General features: G+C 46.0%; 1 protein-coding gene across 2 annotated transcripts in view; it reads left to right on the top strand.

The window, feature by feature from the left end:
- NEGR1 (neuronal growth regulator 1) overlaps positions 1-21,295 on the top strand; it is a 212,507-nt gene that overhangs the window by 79,061 nt on the left and 112,151 nt on the right. The window contains exons 1-2 of one of the 2 annotated variants that reach the window (XM_017805654.1): positions 2,021-2,064; positions 20,912-21,144. In XM_017805654.1, the coding sequence (XP_017661143.1) occupies positions 2,057-2,064; positions 20,912-21,144 (241 nt within the window). In that variant the 5' untranslated portion in view covers positions 2,021-2,056. Of the gene's footprint in view, positions 1-2,020; positions 2,065-20,911; positions 21,145-21,295 lie in introns of those variants that run through there. The other variant, XM_017805653.1, reaches the window with a different exon arrangement.

The following is a 21,295-nucleotide window of genomic DNA, read 5'->3' as shown; positions in this document are numbered from 1 at the left end:
AGATTCTATGAGTCTACGAAGATGACTCCTCCATATCCAGTGGAATAAAGGGCAACCATTAAATAAATCCTTCATGATTTCAATTTCTTCAACTCTGTGGGAATTTTTAGTGCCACAGAATCACAAAGTGTTACTTAGTGAGACAAATGTGGGCACTTTGTCATGGACAGGCAAATATAGTGAAAATAACCAAAAAATGAGAAAGCTCAACAGTCTGCTCCAGTCCTGGTGGCTCTCCCTGCCATTCTTTTCTTTCTCTATCTTATCTACTTCTCTTCCAGGCTTGGCATGTCCCCAGCATGTGTTTGCAGCTTCTCTGCCCACCTTTCCTCCATTTCACTCAAGTTCCTCTCTCCTTCATGTCTGATTTTCTCTTCCCAAGCTCTTTTTTTACTTGTCTGTTCTACTTTCTCATTAAGCTTGTCTTGGCTCTCTGCAGACTGACCCGTGTTTGGCTGGCAGGGTACATTTCACTGGCTGCTTCTCATCTCCTCCAAGTACAAAAATATTGATATTTACAGAGCTTGTTGTAAAAATCGATATTGCAGGAGGCAGAGCAGAACGGCTGCTGTGTGTGATCTGGTCCTGTCAGACTCCACCACGGAGAGGGCTCCAGGAAATTGGGAGGAGTGATTACGAGTTTGGTCTGAGAGCACTGGGGTAGAATGATGCCATTTTTTGTCTTGCTTGTGAAAAGATACATTTATTATGAAAATAACCCAATCTATCAACATCATTTCTGGCTCATGAGGGAGTACTGGCGAACGTCACCTTCCGTTCAAATTCCCCAATGTATATTTCTTTGAAATCATGGAAAGGCTGAGAGAATTGGGATTGTTCAACTTAGAGAAGAGAAGGCTCTGAGGTGACTTTATTGCAGCCTTCCAGTGCCTAAAGGGCCTCCAGGAGAATGGAGAGGGACTCTGGGGCTTGGAGCAATGGAATGGAAGTCCATGGAAGATGTCCCTGCCCATGGAACGAGATGGACTTTAAGGTCCCTCCCAGCCCAAACCATTCTGGGATTTTGTGATTCTAGGATATCAGATGTCTGGTGTTGACACAGGACACCAACAGTGGGTGAGCTCAGAGTCCCAGCAGCAGGAGTTCTATAAACCTGTTCCTGACTGCAGAGATGGGGATTTCTCCACTGTGTTTCAACAAAAGGCTTTAGAACAGGAGCTGAGAATATATGTGGACAACGATTCATCTATTTTTCATCCCTATGGGAAAAGATTAATTACTGAGGAAACAGGCTTTTTTCCCCATTTGTATCCTAGAATTTAGAGGGGGAGCAAGAGCCTGGGCTCTGAGCAAATCCTCAGTAATTACCAGTACCACAGTATGTGTAAAATTCAACCTTCATAATTTTGCTAAATAATTCCATATTTCTGCATTTGAAGCTGCCTTAGGGAAGCTTGAACTAAGACATCATTTTTTCCTTAATTCTTCTGAAATATCTCTATTCAGGGGTAGGAGCTTCTTGCTCATCTGAGTTACTTCATGAAAATGAGATGAAAGTGCTCCAGCCACACTTCCCAGCCTGCATTATGCAAATATGATTTATATAGAACCATTCCCTTAGGAATCAAATCTTTCAAGTCTTTAAAGTAATAGAAACTTTTTCAGCACTTCTCTTTTCCAGCCACGCCATCACCTGGTGGTTGAATTTTGTCAGTGCAGGAGCTTCTCAGATATTCTCCTAATTCCCTTGATTAGTCTCTATAAAATTTGTTTGCAACTGTCAAATACTTGCTGCAAACTCTCAAAGCACTTCAACACCTGTTAAATATTCACTAGTATGTGCTCCCTTATTCCCTCGGGAGCCTCCACAACTGGGATTTTTAAATCCTGAAGCACTTTGCATGTCTAAATTCTGATTCATTTCTCTATACCTGAGGGGTGCACTCAGCAGTGGCAGGTTGCTGTCAAGGAGCAACGGGTTTGGTGCTTCAAAGCAAGATTTGTGCTGTCCTTAGCCAGATTTCCAAAAGGAAGTGGTGACAGCAAGGCCTGATGAGCTTGAAAGTGCTGTAGGAACCACCAACTCCATCCAGAAATGCCAGGGTAGGACAGGCCAGAGTGGGATGAGCTCCTACACAGCACAGGGGGTTTTGTTTGGAGCACTGGCAGAGGCAGTGGCTCTTCCCAGTTTGGAGCATTGGGAGCAGCTGCCTGAGGAGTTGGGTGGGTCTCAGCCAAGGAGCTGCCAAACCTGATGGGCCCAGGGACTTGCTTTCAAAACCAGTTTAAATTGTGAACTGGCAGAGCTCTCCACAGAAAACTCCTGGAAGTGGAGAATCCACTACCCCCTTTGCCTTGATAGGGCATTTAATTTGTGAGCAAGGCAGTAAGAGTTGCTTTAGCAGAAATGAGAGACAGGAGGGAGTAAAGTTGTGTGACAGCTCAGGTGAAGGACTTTGACATTTGTGAGGTTTTATGCAGAGGAAGGTTTTTTTATGTGCTGGTGCTCCTTGAGAATTTGGGGAATTGCATTTTTAATTATTTGTCAAGGGCAGCCAGAATCTTGGAAATGTGTTATCTTATGTTTTATGGGTTGCAATTGAAATAAATAAATGGGGCTGAGAGCTCAAATGACTCTGCACAGTGTGCAACAGCACTTAAACTGCTTTGGAGCATTGGAAGGATGGAATATATTCCAGCAACATATTTAACAATGGGACAGCTCATCTGGAGCCATGCAGCCAATTCTGTTTGCCTACCCTAAGCTATAATTAAGATTGACAAGGTTATCCATAGAAGGAGAATAAATATTGTAGGAATTTTAGAGATGTTGACACATGACTAAAGAACTGCAAGAAATTAAATTTCTGGACAGAAAATATGAACATAATTAAGCAAGGTTACTTGAGAAAATGTAGGGAATATTAGTGAGGGAATACTTGGGCTGGGAGCTCGACAGCTGATTTAGTGCCATTTTCACAGAGTCACAGACTGGTTGGGATTGGAAGGGACCTTAAAGCTTATCCAGTCCCTCACTCTGTTATGGGCAGGAACACATTCCATTATCCCAAGCTGCTCCAAGCCCCGTCCAACCTGGCCTTGGTCACTTCCAGGCATGGGGCAGCCACAGCTTCTCTGGGCAACCTGTGCCATGGCCTCCCCACCCTCACAAGGAGAATTTTTTCCCAATATTCCATCTAACCCTGCCCTGGCAGTGGGAAGCCATTCCCCCTTGTCCTGTCCCTCCAGGCCCTTGTCCAAAGTCCCTCTCCACCTTTCCTGTAGGCTCCCTTCAGGTCCTGGAGGCCACAATTAGGTCACCTCAAAGCTTCTCTTCTCCTTTCTCCTCAAAGGGGCCTTTGTTGTGCTGGTTCAGAGCCCCCAGTGCAGATTCCAGTAGTGGCAATAATGCAGCTGGTGTCATCTGGGATGGGAGAGCAGAGAGACAAATGCTGTGAGTAGGTTGTGGAAGGGCTAGATTTTTTTATTGGCTCCTTTCAAAGAGAAAGAACATTTTTTGGTCAGAAGTACAACTCTTACAGACATGGCTATTGTAAATCCCGCAGCTATTTGGGGCTGCCCACCTCTCTGGCAGGTTCTGGCAGCTCTGTGTGTGTCAGGCCATGTCCCAGTGCCCGTTGTCCATCCCCCTGGCACTGCAGCCCTGCAGGGCCCTGAGGGACTGTGGTGCAATAAGGTTCTCCAGCTGCAGCAATTCCAGTCTCTGCTCCTCCTGACACTCTCTCAGCACTGCAACATATTCTTTATTAACTATTATTTTCTTCATTAGCCCCCTCTGCAGCCATGCTGGGTGTTTCCCACCCCTCTGTGCAGCTATTCCCAGGTGGACACAGGTGGGACGATACTCAGCCCTTAAGCAGCAGCCAGCACTGATCAGATGGATGGGAGATGTACTCCCATATAACTCCAGTTTTCCTCTTCCCCATCTGCTACTTGTACCTGCAACTCATCTGCTGCTTTTTTCCCTTGAACACAGCCAGATCATGGACTAAATCTTTCACTGCTCTTCTCCTCAGGGCTCTTTACCTACATCCTATTTTAAGATCTCTTTTCAGCTCTCTCTGGCAATTAACATGTGATATTGCAGAAAATCCATGCAGCAAAATTATTAAGTCATTTCCCTGAGATGTCCATTCTGGATAAATGTGCAATCAGGCATCTGTGGTGGTACAGGAAGTTGTGTTTCCATCACTCTGCAGTGCGTCGATGGCCATCAACACCCCAACAGAATCTGCATTAAAGATACACCAAATAATTAAGTCCAGTTTTTCCCTGCACACAAACCCAGGGCCGTCACTGGAGTTAATTGGAGCTGAGTGTGTGCAGCACTGAAAAGCTGGGCTGTAATTTTTTACAATGCTCTGCAAATATGTAATTTATGGGCAATTATGTGCATAAATTCTGGATCTTCTACGAACAAAACCAGCAAAGGCCAAACACTGTTAAAAATTATGTGGATCCAATACTCTCTCTTTCCATGAGTGATTCCATCCCTTGGAATTGAGAATGGAACTCTGCCTGATCAGCCCCAGCCACTGGAGTCCCACAATATGTGTCAGTTTACTGTCAGCATCCCACCAACACCCACACCTTCCTCCCTTCCAGTACGTGGGTTTGGAGGGGTTGTTGGGCTGATAGGGACAGTGGGAAGATAGATATTGTATATGGTAGAAATAAGTGGGTCTGGTCCATTTTCTTGGTATTTTCTTATTCTTTTAGAAATGAAATGTTCCACATTTTGGGTTTGACTGCCTGCATTTGTCAGTCTTGCAGGAGTTTGAACATGATTGTGGCAGCTTCTAAAGCTTCAGCTTTTTAAACAGAGGTGGCAGATGGGCTGGGGGAGCTTGGAGGTCAGCACAGGCAAACTCACCCTGTTTGGGAAAAAAAGGGATGATTTTCCCCAGGGAATGGTGCAGTGCCATGCCCAGCACAGCCTCTGCCTCTGGTTTACATCTCCCTGGGTGTCCTGACACCCCTCAGCTCTGGGGCAGTGTCAGAGACCTCTCCCCACTTGCTACTCTGATCCTTCACTCCTGCTAAGCCAGTAAATTCCAGCTAATTATCCCTCCCATGCTATAAATCAGAGTAAATGACTGATCTTGCCTCTTTGGCTTGCAAAGGAAATTGTATTTTACAATGTGTGATGAAGAGGGGATTTTAAGATAGGGAAAAGCGGTGACTGCTTGTGTGTGTTCTCTCTGGGAATGGTTTTTATTTTAGAGTTGCAGACACTGCTTAGGAGGACAAGCTGATTAATCTCAGTTGTACATGGCTCTCACAGATTAATAACCTTGCTCTGATTCGTTCTATTTATGGGGAGGTTCAAATGCTTGGGTTTTTTTAAATACTGAAATATGTATAGCAAATGTTTCCCAGCCATCCCAGCCCAACTCCTGAATTGACTATATTCCACCTGTTCTTGGAATAATTGCTTAAAACTGGTTATTGATTGCTGGTGCTCTCAGCAGCAGTTTCACTCACAGTGCCAGGGCACAGGGAGGCGTGCTATTGCCGGCAGGAATCCATCTGTTTTCCCTGTTTTTTTTATTTTATGGCCAGAGTTAGGTCTTTGACCTCCTTCATATAGAAAAGTAAAGCATTATTACTGGCACAGGTTTCCCAGAAAAGCTGTGGCTGCCCCATCCCTGGAAGTGTCCAAGAGCAGGCTGGATGGCGCTTGGAGCAACCCGGGATAGTGGAAAGTATCCCTGCCCATGGCAGGGGGATGGAATGGGACGAGCTTTAAGCTCAACTCAAACCATTCCATGATTCTGTGATAATACATTGCTTATAAAAGGGTAAAATCTTTGTTCCTATTCAGTTCCAGTCAAAGCAAAATCATGAGCTGATCCAAGACTGGTAGAGGTTGAATTGTGATGTGGGAATAATGTTGGTGCTTCTCCCACAGCCATGTGTGCCCCAGGACACAAATTCCTCAATGGCTCTGTCTCAGTGTTCCTGTCTCATCTCTCCCGGCTCTGCCTGAATGAAACCAAGAAAAAAAAAGGAGACCCAGAAATCTAAAAACGGCTCAAAGCGGGTGAGCAGCTGGAACACCGCTAAGCTTCTGGCAAGAGCATTTGGAGTATTTGTCTGGGAGGGAGCAGGAAAGGTGGATTAGCAATCCTGGGGAACGGAGTAGGTTTTAATGAAGTCACTCTTTGCAAATGTCACGATGAGGTTCCACCTGCAGTTTCAATTATTTCTGCTTAAAACATGGTCAGGTTTGGGGTTGGTTTGTTTGATTTCTCATCTCTCCCAGCACTCTAGATTCAGCTTCCCTCTGGGAATCAGTGGAATTCTTCCAGTTCCATTTACTAAAGGGAACAGGACCTGGTTCTGTGCTTGGCAGGGCTGGGACACCCTGGCACTGAGCAAAACAGAGGGTGCAACCCAGCTCTGCCTGCTAAGGGAATTGGAAAGGGAAGCATATTTTTCCATTAATTTAAATAAACACTGATAAATAGCTAGCTCTGGACATGTGGGATGAATAATTAAACAAGATGGTGTTGCTGTACAATTCTTTTCAGAGCAATATTCTCATTTCTCCTCTGAGATGTTCCAGCTCAGCAGGAACAGAGCAGATCGGGGGGGCTGGAGTACAGCAGGGACAGGAGGTGAGAGGAGAGCAGGAATAGAGCAGAGTGGGGGATTAGAGGCCAGCAGGAAGAGGAGGTGAGAGGCCAGTAGGAACACAGGTTGGACGACAGTAGGAACAGTGATAGGAGCCATCAGGGACAGGGGTCAGAGAACAGCAGGGACAGAGCAGGGTGGGGGGTTAGAGGCCAGCAGGCTTTGCAAACACAAAATCCCGATTATCAACTGCCTTCCCTTCCCTTCCAGCCTGACCTGGTTTTGCTGGCTGCTCCCTCGCTGACAGTCAGTGTGCACAGCACAGAGTGTGGCTGCTGAGCCGCTCAGGGCTCAGGGCTGCAAGGCTGGAGCAGGGCGATAATTCCCCGTGGGATTTCCCTAGGGAAAGCATTGAGTGATGCTGGTGGTGGGGAGGGAAGGCACAGCCCGGGGCGTCAAACACACTCCGTCACTACCCTTGTGAGTGTTCAGTAAGTGCTTCCCCATCTTCCACAAGATATTCCTGTACTTGGCTGTACATGGTTTTAGCCTTAATTTAAACACCTTTCTGGGCAGGGGTATGAGTCACTCTGTTTCTATATAATGGTTTTATAGTGATGGATGTACAGAACACACAGTGACAGAGTTGCAGGGTTAGTTATCACTTTATACACACACACCCCCATAATGATTGGGATTTATAAAGCAGTGACACAGCAACATAAAGCAGATCATTTTGTGTTGTTTGGCATCACGCTGTCTGGAGTGGAGTGGGTAGAACCGGAGGTGCAATTATCCAGCCATCCGTTCAGATTATTTATTGTGGATTTTCCCTTTACAATCCAAGCACCTCCCAATACTGGGGAATGCAAATGCTCACATCACCTGGGAGGGACCAGCTCTCATCCTCCATGGGAGAAAAATGCCCAGTGGGATTATAAACACTTTCAATACTATTCATTTAGCTATTTATACAATAAATATGTGCTCATTCATTCTCTGGTCAACAATTATTTTAGTTATCAAAACTGCAGAGTAAAACATTGTTACTGGCACAGGTTGCCCAGAGCAGCTGTGGCTGCCCCATCCCTGGAAGTGTCCAAGGCCAGGTTGGACAGGGCTTGGGGCAACCTGGTCTAGTGGAAGGTGTCCTTGCCCATGGCAGGGGGTGGAACGAGATGAGCCTTAAGGTCCCTCCCAATCCAAACCATTCTGTGATTTAATCTAAAATCATACAAAGTTGTGGCTATTCTCCCTAAGCATGAATTTTAATGTATGTTGTGTGTTTTCCAGTGTGATTCCAGTGCATTATTCCCACCTGTTGTTACCAAACTCAGCTTCTTAATACACTTCATCCAGAGGTAATCAATAATTGATAGAGTTTATAAAACTCTATCAATTTGTTCTGATGAGAAATTGTTAACTTTCAAAGATGTGCTTCTATCTTTCCTTTTCTTTTACAAGTAAAATGAACAGCCAACGTATTTTGGACACAAATAAGGAGGCTGGATATGTTTTCTTCAAAGGGAAAACATAAAGGGAAAAGAAAAAAAGAATTCCCACTAGTTGTTACTATTAAAAAGCTGTTTATAGGTGATATGTTAAAGGAAATGTCTGCAGAGCAGTTCCCTGGTGCACATGGGTTATGCAAATGTTGTCAGGTTACATCAAACTGTGCCTTGGAGCAGTCCAGGAAGGGAAGTCTCTGGGAGGAGACTCAAGAGGCTCAGATGGATTTCCCAGGAATTATAAAAATAGTTACACGCAGGCAGTCAATGGAAGTTTGTTTGGGCAGTCAGTGGGTGTTGGGCAGTCAGTGAGTGTTTATTGGGCAGTCAATGGGTGTTTGTTGGGAGGTCAGTGAGGGTTTGTGTATGTGGTCAGTCACTGACTGACTGGGAAGGCAATCAGTAAAAGTTTGGGCAATCAGTGAAAGTTTGTTTGGGCAGTCAGGGAATGTTTACTTGGGAAAGCAATCAGTCAGTATTTGTTTGGATAGTCAGTCAGGGAGTGTTTGTTTGGGTGGGTTGTTTATCCTTCCTCTCAGCTGGTTTCTCCCAAAAACCCTGTGCTGAGAAATGCCATTTTTGTCACCCAACAACAGATACATTTAATTCCAGAGGGAACTGAAATTCCCCAAGTTCCCTTTTCCACAAAAGGCTGGACCAAGTGACCTCTCGAGGTTCCTGCCAGTGTGGGCTGTTGTGTGGTTTATGAAATGATTTAAGCTGGTCCAGGACTGTGCTGTAAGACACAGGCACCACCGACCCCAGGACCTGACCCTGCATGTTGGCATTGGGCACTGACTGCTCAGATGGGGTTTCACTCTCTGTAGCCGAGGTTGTTGTGGATCTGGGGTGAAATCCTGTCTTGCTGAAGTGTTCCCTAAGCTGTGCACTCTTCTCCTAAGGCACAGCTCATTTTCTGGCTGCACTAGCCCTGTCCAAGCAGCATGAGGAGAAGTTCTGGCAGGGGAAGGATGGCACCAGCCTCCCGTGACCCTTCTTCAGTGCTGCACTGGTGGGGTGCCCCGAGGGGCTGCTTCACACCGGGATCTCCCCCCAGGGAGATGTGCAATAGTATTATTAATAATGTATTAATATGGAGCAAACAGCTGTGGGGTTCATCCAAAAATCTGGCTGGTGCTGGCAAACACAACTTGAGCCATCTGTGCCAAGTCCCTGTATTTACATCATCCATCCACAACCAGCTCTTCATCCTGTAAATCGAGAGATCATTGTGATTCTGCTGAATGATTCATTATAGCAGAGGACTGCAGCACAATTAAATTTGCCTTCTTTTATTATTTATCCCTAATATTCCAAATAGTGGTATATCAACAAAGTAAATGTTCCAGAAGATAAACACATGATAAATGAATCAGCCCTGGTAGAAGTGAGACGAATCGAGTCATTTAGTCACTAGTTTGGGCGGAGAATTCTATTTCCTAGAAGCCTTTGGTATGTTGAAATTTTGTTTTCATTCCACAGAGGGATGAAGATTGTTTCTGAAATATTTTGACAAAAATGGAATTGTTGAAATGACCTTGTCTGCCAGCAGCACTTTCTGAAATACATTATTATATACTGCCTGCTTTGGGGGACACTTCTGTGGAATCTGTTCTGCCTGACAAAGAGCAAAGATCTGTCATAGATCATTCTGGGTTTCGAGCAGGAACTAAATCTGGGTCTGAGGTAATGGCAGAAACTTCAGGGAAATGGGATGCTTCTCATGATCTGCCTTTTGGCTTGTTTTCATTGTGTTGGAAAAACAGCAGAACTGGTCACACACCTCACACTGCTGGGCTGAGGAACTGCTGCAAGGAAATGTGGTATTTGTAAAAAACACCAACATGGGTAACAGAATTCCAGAATGTTTTCATTTTGCTTTTTTTATATACATTTTAACATAATTTCTCAATTTAAAAAAGCAAGAGAGTACTCAAATTCTTTCAAATGCAGCAATGCATGGCACTGACCTGCCCTGGTGGGTCCAAGTCAGCAGCTCCAGGACTAGATATTCCCTCAGAGGGTGGTTGGGCATTGAACAGGCTCCCCAGGGCAGTGGTCACAGCACCAAGGCTGGCAGAGCTCAAGGAGTGCTTGGACAACGCTCTCAGGGACCGGGTGGGATTGTTGGGGTGTCCTGGGCAGGGCCAGGAGTTGGACTCATGATCCTTGTGGGTCTCTTCCAACTCAGGATATTCCATGATTTTGTGACTGAAGGAGAATCCCACTGACATCAGTGCAAAGCCCTCAGTGACCCTGGTGACAACAGTGTCCCAGGACAGAGGGGGGCCCAGGGGGTCTGAGCGGTGCAGCCTGTGCTCGGGCCCAGCCCTGGCCCCCCATCCTTGCTGCCCCTTGACTGAGGAATGTTTGCTTTGTGCTCCCCAGTCAAAAATCATTTTTAGTTGATTTTCACTTTTTCAACATCTGGGGCTCAGAGCAATCGCTTTTCCTGGAACACTTCTACAGGGAGCAGGAGGCTGCACCTGGATGGCCTCTGGTGCCATCACTGAGAACACTCATCACACCAGCAAGGGCATGTCTGGCCTTTCTCCATCAGTGCTGTCATCCCCAGTGGTTACTGGTTTGTGCTGGGTGGCTGTGGGGGGAGAGGAGCACCCCAAAACGGTGCTCATGGAGCTCCCACAGTGCTGTCAGTACCACCTTTGCTCCTCTGCCATCACTCCTCCTACCCTGGGGAGGAAGGAGACGTCCCAGGGGGATATTGCTGGGTTTTGTTGGCAAATAAAAGCATTTCCTGATAGTGAGCATTGCAGAGAAGGACAGGATTTAAAATTACAGTTTGAACAGAGTTTTGCTGGGTTTGCCCTAAATCCAGCATAGCCCTTCCCCAGCACTGCCCAGGGAAGGGTCATGGCAGGGCTGGACAGCCTTGGGTGGACCTGCTGGGATGCTTTTCCATGAGAAACCATGCAGAAGTTCGGATTTCTGTTGAGAAGGCTCCAGCAGCACATCCTTTGTGCTGGCACACCAGTGTGTGACACCCATTGATGCAGGAGTTTGGGTGGAGTTTTTACTCTTTTGATTTGTTTTCCCCCAGCTTTGAAGCCTTTCTGCACCAGAGACTGGTGAAGCTGCAGGCTGAGGATGGGGCTGTGTTGGTCAGACATGTGGGTACCTCTGTGGCCCATTATTTATTTATAAATGAGCTGTCTCTGCTATAAAAAGCTTTGCAATAGCCCAATAATAAATGCATTCATCACCACATCTGCTGTAATCACTGCAGCTCCTGAGCTGTTATTTGACTCTCATTAGCTGCAACTCCCATTCACCTATAATTTATGAGAAGCATACAATTATGTGTTATCACTACTTCAAGTGATTACTACACTGTATGTTTTTAAGATAATGGCATGGAACACTCGGTGATGAATTACACCTCTCCGGGTAGTTCTGCTTCTGTCATTAACTCTATTATTTTACTTAAACCAACCTGGGGAGCAGGGTTGGTATTACCTACTCAGGGAAGAGTCCCAGGTCAATGCTGATCCCATAAAGGACATGGCACAGCATGTAGTTATCTCCCACCCTGTGTCCTCCCCACTCACAGTGTAGATATTATTATGAGAAAATTGTAAACCCCAACCTATTTTCACTTGGAACAGGTTTTTTTCATTAAGCTTTGATAGGGAAAAAAGCCTTTTCAGGGAGAAAATGTGGAAGAGCAGGAATATTGAGAAATTCCTGGAGCTCAGGGGGCAGCAGCCTCTGTCACTGCATTGCCTGGAGGAGGAGGAGGAGGTGAAGGTTCTTTCTCTCCCAGTGTTTTGTCCTGATTTCTTTCCACCATGTCCTGTGTCTCATCTGCAGCCAGGTGTGTCCCTGGCGGCTATGGAGCAGGAAATCTGAGTGCTCCCGGTTAATGAACTCTACACCAGTTCTCTAGAGGGGTGGAGGTGGTAGAGGAGTAGAGCAGGGAGGTTAATTATGCTAATTACTCATGGAAACTCAGGTAGCACATTGCCCCATTTGTTTCAGGCAGTTTGCCAGATAAAAAGCTCATCCTGTTGTCTGCTCCTTTTGGAAAAGTCTGTGGATCAGCAAATATTTATAGAATTATCCTATGTTTTCCCTAAACTTGCAGATCTCTGTTCTGAGCTGCTGTTTCACAAAGGAGTGTAATGGGCAGCTGAGAGTCTCGGGGAATCGAGGGTAGTTAGTGTGAAAGAATGTCTTTATTTAGAGGAGGGGATTACAAATTAGTGCATTGATATAGTGTTAAATGAGTTCTTTGATGGAAACACTGGGCAAGATGTCCCAGGCATGTCCTGTCTGTTCAGCTTGGAAGGGAAGGAGGTCCTACTGCATCCTTAGCCCCTTGGCTCTCAGAGCCAAGGAAGGTTTAGGTTGGATATTAAGGAAAATTTCTTCACAGAAAAGGTTCTCCAGCCCTGGCACAGACTGCCCAGGGCAGTGGTGGAGTCCCCATCCCTGGAACCATTCAAAAAACCTGTGTCTGTGGCACTTGAGAACATGGGTTAGTGGTGAACATAGCTGTGGTGCTGGTTTGAGTGTTGTACTTGATGGTCCTTGAGGTTTTTTCCAGATTTAATGATTCTGTGAATAGATTGCTCTTTGCCTGAAGATGCCTTGGAGCAGAGGCTGACGGGACAAGGTGAGGCTGGAAGCCTGGTCATGCTCTCACAGGGTGCTGGTAAGAACAAAGAAGGTTCTCCTGGAGGAATCCTCCCTGGGTGGCTTTCCAATGCCACAACAGCAGCACAGGGACTGGTCTCCTGTGGCATCTTGATGATCTTGGAAGTCTTCTCCAACCTTAATGATTCCATGTTTCTATGATCTTCTTCCTGATGCTTGGCAGGAGCCAGGCTTTGGAGCCTCGCCATCCTCCATAGGGGAGATGCTGCATCTTTTGAACCTGATGAGAAAACTTACTCTAAAAAGAGATTTGGTACCAATTACGGTTCTTGGTGCTTAAAAAGCAGAAGGACATGGAGCAGAGAACAAAGGAACCAGGCTCGTCTGTGCTGGGAACACCTCAGTGTTTGATCAGAGCTCTGCCCACTACTGACAGGGGAAGAGAGAGAATAATGGAGATGTTGGGTCTTGCAAGAAGGAAAACTGAGACCAGGGTGGAAGGAAGGAGGAAGGGTTTGGTGCCAGGCATGTGCAGGGGTGGTGGGAGCAGGTACTGGGGTGAATATGGTGGGGTGATGGGGCCAGGACAAGCACAGAGGTGGCAGGACAGGGGGGCTCAGAGGGGACCAAAGCAGAGCCCGTGGTGTTTGCAGGACTTCAAAGTTCAGGGATATTTGCTCTCAGCCAGTGCCTGCATGGACAGAGAGCTCTGAAATCCATATTGGATCCATTAGTGCCACTTCTCCGTAATACCCACTCGCCTGGTGCCATTTCAGACCCGCAGAAGAGCAGAATTCCCAGTGAGTTTCATATTTCTGGAAGCAGGAGAGGGCAAGTGGAGCTGGAAAAGTGTACACTCGTAAAGAAACCTCTCCCCATCTCAGTCAAGTGCTGCCACCATCCTCTGAGCAGAAGGCATTTTAAAGGGAGATCTGAGGACTTGGGCATACAGTGGGAATTCCAGGCAAAGCAAAGCTAATTATTGATTTTTGGTCTGTTTTGGCTGCTGTGAGACAGAGCTTGGGGTTCTGCTTTTACGGTCTGCTGTAGAACACCAGCTTGTCTTCCCCATTTTACATAACTCCTTTTTTCCAGCCTTTCCAGAGAGTGCCTGTGTGGGTTTTGGATTTCAGTTCCACTCAGGAGGGAACAGTCTCCTTCTCTACCTCTGCAGGAAAATGTGACATTTGCATTTCACCAATAAATAGTGTTACTTCTTGAGGAGGAAAAACCCCATCTTCCTAAGACTTAAGATTTTGAAACTCTTTAGTCCCAGGTCTCTCACCTTCCCTCCTTCCTGGAGTGACTCCTCTGCCATGTTCAATACTTCTTCACTTCAGGGATTGTTTCATGCCAGTGGCTGCAGCCGAGCACTGGTCAAGTCTCCTCCCCAGGCAACCTCCCAGTCCATGTGTCCACTCTTTCAGGCCTGGCAGTGAAGAGCACAGGTTAAATTGCCTGAGGAAAAGGTGAGATTGGAGCTGCAGCAGCTTTACACTCTGGATACCCTGAGCCTGGGGGTGCAGCTGTGCTGGGGGCACCTCGAGCTTGGGGTGTGGATGCAGCTGGGGCTCAGTGGGCACCAGTCCCGACCTCGGCCATCGATGCATCAGCTCCCTGATGGACTGGACTGTTCTGTAAATAAAGTTAAAAACTGTGATGATAATGAGCAGCCGTGCAGGTTTCTGTGAAGAGTTCCAGGCTTTGACCTACAGCAGACATGGAAAAGCTGATTTTGATCACAGAAGTAAAAGGGTCACAGAAATAAGTGTCTTTAAGCTGAAGGAGGGCAGCGTAAGATTGGAGATTAGGGACAAATGCTTCCCTGTGAGAGTGGTGAGGCCCTGGCACAGGTTGCCCAGAGAAGCTGTGGCTGCCTCCTCCCTGGAAGTGTCCAAGGCCAGGTTGGGCAGGGCTTGGAGCAACCTGGGATAGTGGAAGGTGTCCCTGCCCATGGCAGATGGACTGGATGATCTGTATGGTCCCTCCCAACCCATACCATTCCAGGATTTTGTGATCAACTATAATCACACCTATTTTTAATGTTTAGAGAAATTCCTTTGGCATAACAAACTTCTAAGATAGGATTTGTAAGAATCTGTGGAAAACATGGAGAAACATTTATCGGATGATCCATAAAAAAACTTTTGCAAAGGTTCTTAGCAGATTTCTGGTGTGATTTTCCGGTTCTGGGGCTTGGATGTCTCATTTTATGTTCTGAGCTTGGGGATGTTTTTCTAGGCAGACCCCAACCCTTGTGTTTCTCTCTTCTCTCACTGCTCAGCTCAAAGACAGTCTCCTTTAAAGCAGAAGGAATTCACTATTTTTCGCAGAGGTTTTCCATGTTCTGGGGGAAGCAGCTATAACTCAATGCCAAATCCAATTTTGCTGGATTAAAAAAAAAAAAAAAGCTGCTGTAGTAAGCAATAAAAACTCTTCACATCTGCTTTGGTGAACAATCGCCCACTGCAGGGTGATGAAGGGGGCTGCTACCATCCCTCGTGGGCGTCAGGCAGCTCCTCCAGCACCCAGAGCACCCATTACATAAAAACAGACACATTTTCAAGTCAAATTCTTTTGGCTTCCAGGAAGAAGAAAGGATTCCAGGATTTGTGTAAATGAGATGGAACTTTTAACCTGAATTGCAATAGCATTGCTGGTTTTAGAGACACAGCCTTCACAGAAATGAGTCATGTTCCCACCTGGAATACGTGTCCTGACATTGAGGGGATGTGATTTATGGAGGAGGCATCTCACAGAATGTCACTGGTGTGTCCTCTCAGCCAGAGAGGTATTTTGAAGGATTCTGCAGCTGGGCAGTGCAATGGCTCCTGGTATTTCCTGGCCATTTCCCACAGCTCCTGGTGTTCCTACATCCCACCTAGGGAGGGAGCACCAAATGGAGGCCCCTGGGACTGGTGGGTGAAATGAGAGGGTTGTGTGAGTTGAATTTACCTACAGATTTATGAGACAGTTTTTAACTTATTTATCCTTTTAGCTTGGCAATCCAGGTCAAGTAAGGAATTGCACAAGGAGTGAATAAAATGGGTGAGGAAAATGGCAGCATTTGGTCCTCCTGAGTGAAGGATTTACAAGGGCTTGGAGGGACAGGACAAGGGGGAATGGCTTCCCACTGCCAGAGGGCAGGGTTAGATATTGAGATATTGGGAAGAAATTCTTCCCTGTGAGGGTGTTGAGGCCCTGGCACAGATTGCCCAGAGAAGCTGTGGCTGCCCCATCCCTGGAAGTGTCCAAGGCCAGGTTGGACAGGGCTTGGAGCAACCTGGTCTAGTGGAAGGTGTCCCTACTCATGGCAGGAGGTGGAACTGGGGAAGCTTTAGGGGTCTTCCCAACCCAAACCACTCTGGGATTCTAAGATTATTTTCCTGTTAAACACTGCCCAAGCACTATCCAGAAGCACTATCCTTAAACCAGAGGGAATCAAAGGCTATTTGGAGATGGACAAGTGTCCCATATTCCTGTGCTCTATGAAATGTGGGAAGGCTCCACGTGCATTCCCATGCATTGTCCTTCAGGGGCAACCAGCTGGGAGCCCTGGCCCTGCTGCACTGCGAAGGCTCCTGGAGACAGAGCCCATGTGCTGCTTTAATTAAGCAACTGCAAAGAACTGTTTTTTACAGAGATTAATAGGTCTCTGTTTTAATTATGGGGAAATAATAGACTAGAGAGCTGGGAAAGAGGGAGGTGTAAAAAAAAGAGAGAATTAAAAACTTGAAGGAAGCTGGGTGAGACTCAATTTTTCTGTACTTACAAATTACAGATCATCCCCATTAATAATGATTGGAAAAATAATAAAGTACCCTCAGCCATGTATGACAGTTAACATTAAAATCTATTTTTTATGCTTGTTGAGTAGGGAATTTCTGATTACAATCATCAGTTAAAAAATAAATTGTATTTTTTTCCAATCTTCCAAGTTTAAAAATAGAAGAATTCTCTTCTGAGTTCAGCTCTGGTTTCATCAATAGATTTCCAAACCATGTAAAGGTAAAAAGAGCAAAAGTTAGTTTCATTTAATGATTGTTATGCTTACTTTAATTGTGCTAGAGTGTAATTATTAACTGCTAAAAATAATTAGTCCTATGCATAGATTTCAAAAATTGCTTTGCAGGAAATGCTGTCATGAGTTTAAAAACAAACAGAATTCAAGGAAAGAGAGAAATGAGAGAAGAGAGGGAAAGGGAGAAGAGAGGGAGGGCCACTGATATTTGCTTTTAAATAAATTATTTCCCATAGATTACCAGAGGAAATGTTTTAATTTTGGACTTTATTAAACCTCAGCATTCTTTGGCTTGAGTTGTCTCCTAGTGATAGGCAGTGATGTTCCCCAGGTCCCACAGTCCTGGTCCCGTCACTGTGGGCCTTCAGTGCCGCGATCCCACAGACTTTGTGTGTGCCTTGGTCTGGGGTCATTATTAATGTATTTATGGCACACACAACCAGGAGGTGGAGTTGGGCTCTTGGCTTGAGGCTCAGCCTCATCCCAGGGGATTGCACTGGAAGGCTGCCAGCTCCTCGGAGCTTCCCATGAAATCGAAGCTCTGCTCAGCCTCATGTCTCGTGTTGGCTGAAAACTCATGTTTGAGCTCCCTGAGGGATTTGGAAGATTAAATGGGCAAATTGTTCCAGAGCACAAACCCAAATTTGAGGGTTTTATTAAATCTTCACTTGGCTATTCCTGTTTTAGGGTTTGTAACACATTTTGCTCAGCTTTCCTGCTGCTCCCTTAAGGAACTAGAGGTTCTCAGGGAGGACTGTGGGCAGCGCTGTGCAGCTGCACTCCAGGCACTGAATGTGGGCATCTCAGTGCCCAGGCTGCACGGCAAGGTGCAGTCAGGATCCACACAGCTGGGGGCCTTGAACTCCTCACTGGGTTGCTTTGAAGGGTCCTTGCCTCTTCACAGCTGCCTTTCCTCCCCAGTCCTCACTCATGAGGAGGTTGTCACCAAGTGTGCTCTGATCCCCCAGTCCGAGGGGCCTGGACATGGACAGTGTGTCTGTACAGCAGGCAGATCATAGAATCCCATAATGGTTTGGGTCAGAAGGGACCATAATCTCATCTCATTCCAACCCCCTGCCATGGGCAGGGACACCTTCCACTAGACCAGGTTGCTCCACGCCCCATCTTCTTGTAGGAGCTGCATCATTGCAGGGTTTCAGTCAGAAGAGCCTATGTATTTCCAGATATCATAGGTTATGGAATATCCTGACTTGGAAGAGACCCACAGGGATCATTCAGTCCAGCTCCTCGCCCTGCCCAGGACACCTCAACAATCCCTGTCTCTGAGAGCATTGTCCAAACACTCCTTGAGCTCTGTCAGCCTTGATGCTGTGACCACTGCCCTGGGGAGCCTGTTCAGTGCCCAACCACCCTCGAGGGAAAGAACCTTTTCCTGATATCCAGCTTAGACCTCTCCTGACACAGGTCCATACCATGTTCATGTTGGTACACAGAAAATAATACAGAGTTATCATTTCTTATCTGCAGCTTAAAAAATAGTGTAAACCCCGGTGTTCTTAGTTAAAATGAAGCCATTTGTCCAGTGGTGAACGCTGTGAGCAATGAGGAGCACAGAGACAGGCAGATCTTAGGTATGAAGGTGGCTGGGGTATCACAGAGTCCATGTGTGCTGCTCAGATCCCATGGAATTGCCTGGGGTTGGTGTTTTTATTGATCTCAGTGTTTATTCTTTGCAGTTGTTCATCCACATCCACATGTCACACAAACCATATGTGAAAGGCTGCTCTTTCACAGGAAATTGTAAAGGTATGGGGGTGAAGAGCCAAACCATCATTTAAAGGGGGCAAATCCTTAATTGTTCTTATTTCTGTTCCCCAGCAGTAACTACAGCGTGGCCTCTGCTGGCCAGGGATTCGCATGGGGGGACGTGGTCTCAGAGCTGCCTGTGGAACAGTTTTAGGGAATGACTGTGTTTTCAGAACTGAAAAGTGATTTGCAAACTGCAAGGAATTAAATTTGTTAGATTAGAAAACATTTCTGGGATGAATCATTTGATTGCTGCTTCCATGGAGTAAATATGCACTTTATCCATCGCATCCCACGTGCATGGTGGGAAAATACAGCACATTGGCTGCTGCTGGATCTGAAAGCCATCCTGTGCAAAACATTTCAGACAAATTCTGCAGCATTTCCAAATCACTTCACTCCCATAGCCTGAGGGAACACGGATGGGGCTTGAGTAAGTGAAGAGAGGAGAGCTTTGGGCTGTTGAAGGAGCCTGTCTGAGGTGAAATATTTAATCTGTTTGCAAAGCACCTTATTTAGAGATAATGTTTAGTTTGAAACAGATGTTCTCATATACCGCCACCACATGCTTCATCAGGGCCTGGACAATCACGGAATCATAGAAAGGCCTGGATTGGAAAGGACCTTAGAGCTCATCCCATTGCACCCCCTGCCATGGGCAGGGACACCTTCCACCAGCCCAGGTTGTCAGATTTGCTGTAATTGACTGGATCCAGCTCTGCAGAGACAGCAGCAGAAAAGAAACACGATATAGAAAAACATCAGTGAATTAGAGCTTTCTCTGCTTCTCCCCATTCTGCTGTTGATTAGAATCGATTTGAAAATGTTCATAAGACTTTGAAAGTGGCTCCTTGCCTTCTCTGAATGGGACCAGACCCTACAGAATTCCTCCTGCAGGGATTCAGAGGTGTCTGCCGTGCTCTTCAGCCTCAAAGTGACACTCACCAGTGACATCCCAATTCTCTGCTATACAAATGGGGATTTTTTATCCCATGTTGTATCTTCTCTTAGAACCCTTTCAGATTTAATGTTGAGATCATTAATTAAATGAATGGTTATTCTTATGATTCATTTCTGAAGAATTTCAGCCTCATGTTTCTAGTTTCTTATTCCTAAAAGGAATGTCATTTTCCCCTTAAACAATACTGCCAGATGCTTAAGCCACAAAGTCACCATTTTCCCCCTCCCAGTTTCTATAGTTGTGCTATTTTAATGTTTCATCAAAGAGATGAGCTCCATTGCATTCCTTTCTTCTGCTGGATTTCCTTTATGTGAAAACCTCTTTATCAAATAAAATGTCCCGTTAGTCTGTTGCACTTTGTATTACCTTCCTTATTACTTTCCTACAGCCTTTAAAGTCATTTCAAAGCCTACATTCCCAATGTGGGCATGATGGTGAGCCTAAAATCTACCTCATTCATTCTCCACAGTTCCTTAAATTTATGGAAAGAAATGCAGATTTCCCAATCCTACAGCATCACTCTCAGATTACTCCTGGATTTGCAGATTCCTACTTTAAAACCCGAGTCCATCAGGGTTTTTCTCTGCCATTACTCCATCTCTGCCTTTTCCCACATGCTGGATGCCACCTTCTTCATGGAAACCTGGAGTATAGTGTGCAGTGGGTGTTGATTCCTCATTAAATATCCTTAACCTTGCTGCAGACTGGCTCAGTCTCTCCATCAGCTCAGGAAATAAAGCTCTTCCCACATGTTCTCCCTGTCCTTTTATCCCGTCCCTTTCCAGCCACTGCTGGGCTTTACTGGTTTTCAGAGAATCATATCCCAGACTGGTTTGGGTTGGGAGGGACAACAGTTCCACATCCCTGGAATGTTCAAGGCCAGGTTGGATGGGGCTTGGAGCAACCTGGTGTAGTGGAAGGTGTCCCTAACTATGGCAGGGGGTGGAACTGGATGAGCTTTAAGGCTCCTTCAATCCAAACAATTCCCTGATTCTGTGATTCCATGAACTCTCTGAAAAGAGGAAAAAAAATGATTTGGATTCTACAGTGTCCTTATATATTTTAGTGGAATAAGTCTCTTGGTTCCTTCACTAAGCAAGCAGGAGGTGGTTGTGCCTTAGGAACAGGGCAGTATTTTTCATGGGAGCACATGGTGCTCCTGATCCTCACGGGCCAGGACTGGAGGAGAAAGGGCTGATCCAGCCCAGTCAGAAATAACTGAGACTTTCTTGCTACTGCTCCACTAACCTTTCCCAGCAGGAAAACCAGAAAGAAAGAAGAGAACAGAAAAATATGTGTGTGTTTATTGTGTTGTAAGATGGGCTTTTGGATTTAGGATGATTTTGAATTTACAATCGATCCATAGTTTGAGGTTCAACTCTGATATATTATATTTGTGTTCAGTCTAAAAATCAATAGCAGTTCATGGGACTTTACAGCTCCTACATTTTCATCCTGATGGTTTCACTTTTTTCCCAGGTGTTACTTGGAAGATGGAGCCTCTAAAGGTGCCTGGCTGAACCGGTCGAGCATTATCTTTGCTGGCAGTGACAAGTGGTCGGTGGATCCCCGGGTTTCCATCGCCACACCCAACAGGAGGGAGTACAGCCTGCAGATCCAGGACGTGGATGTGACCGACGATGGGCCCTACACTTGCTCCGTGCAGACCCAGCACACCCCCAGGACCATGCAGGTGCACCTAACTGTGCAAGGTATGTGTGTGAGCTAATTCCACATCCTTGCAGGAGGTGGAGGAGAAAAAGATCTGGTTTATAGATGGGAACCGTCATCTCTTTTTTTCCCTTTCCCTTTCCTTTCCTTTCCTTTCCTTTCCTTTCCTTTCCTTTCCTTTCCTTTCCTTTC

This window comes from Lepidothrix coronata, unplaced genomic scaffold, assembly GCF_001604755.1.
Source record: "Lepidothrix coronata isolate B3197 unplaced genomic scaffold, Lepidothrix_coronata-1.0 Scaffold12, whole genome shotgun sequence".
NCBI lineage: Eukaryota > Metazoa > Chordata > Aves > Passeriformes > Pipridae > Lepidothrix > Lepidothrix coronata.
Note: the sequence above shows the minus strand (reverse complement) of the source record. Positions and strands in the feature narration are given on the sequence as shown.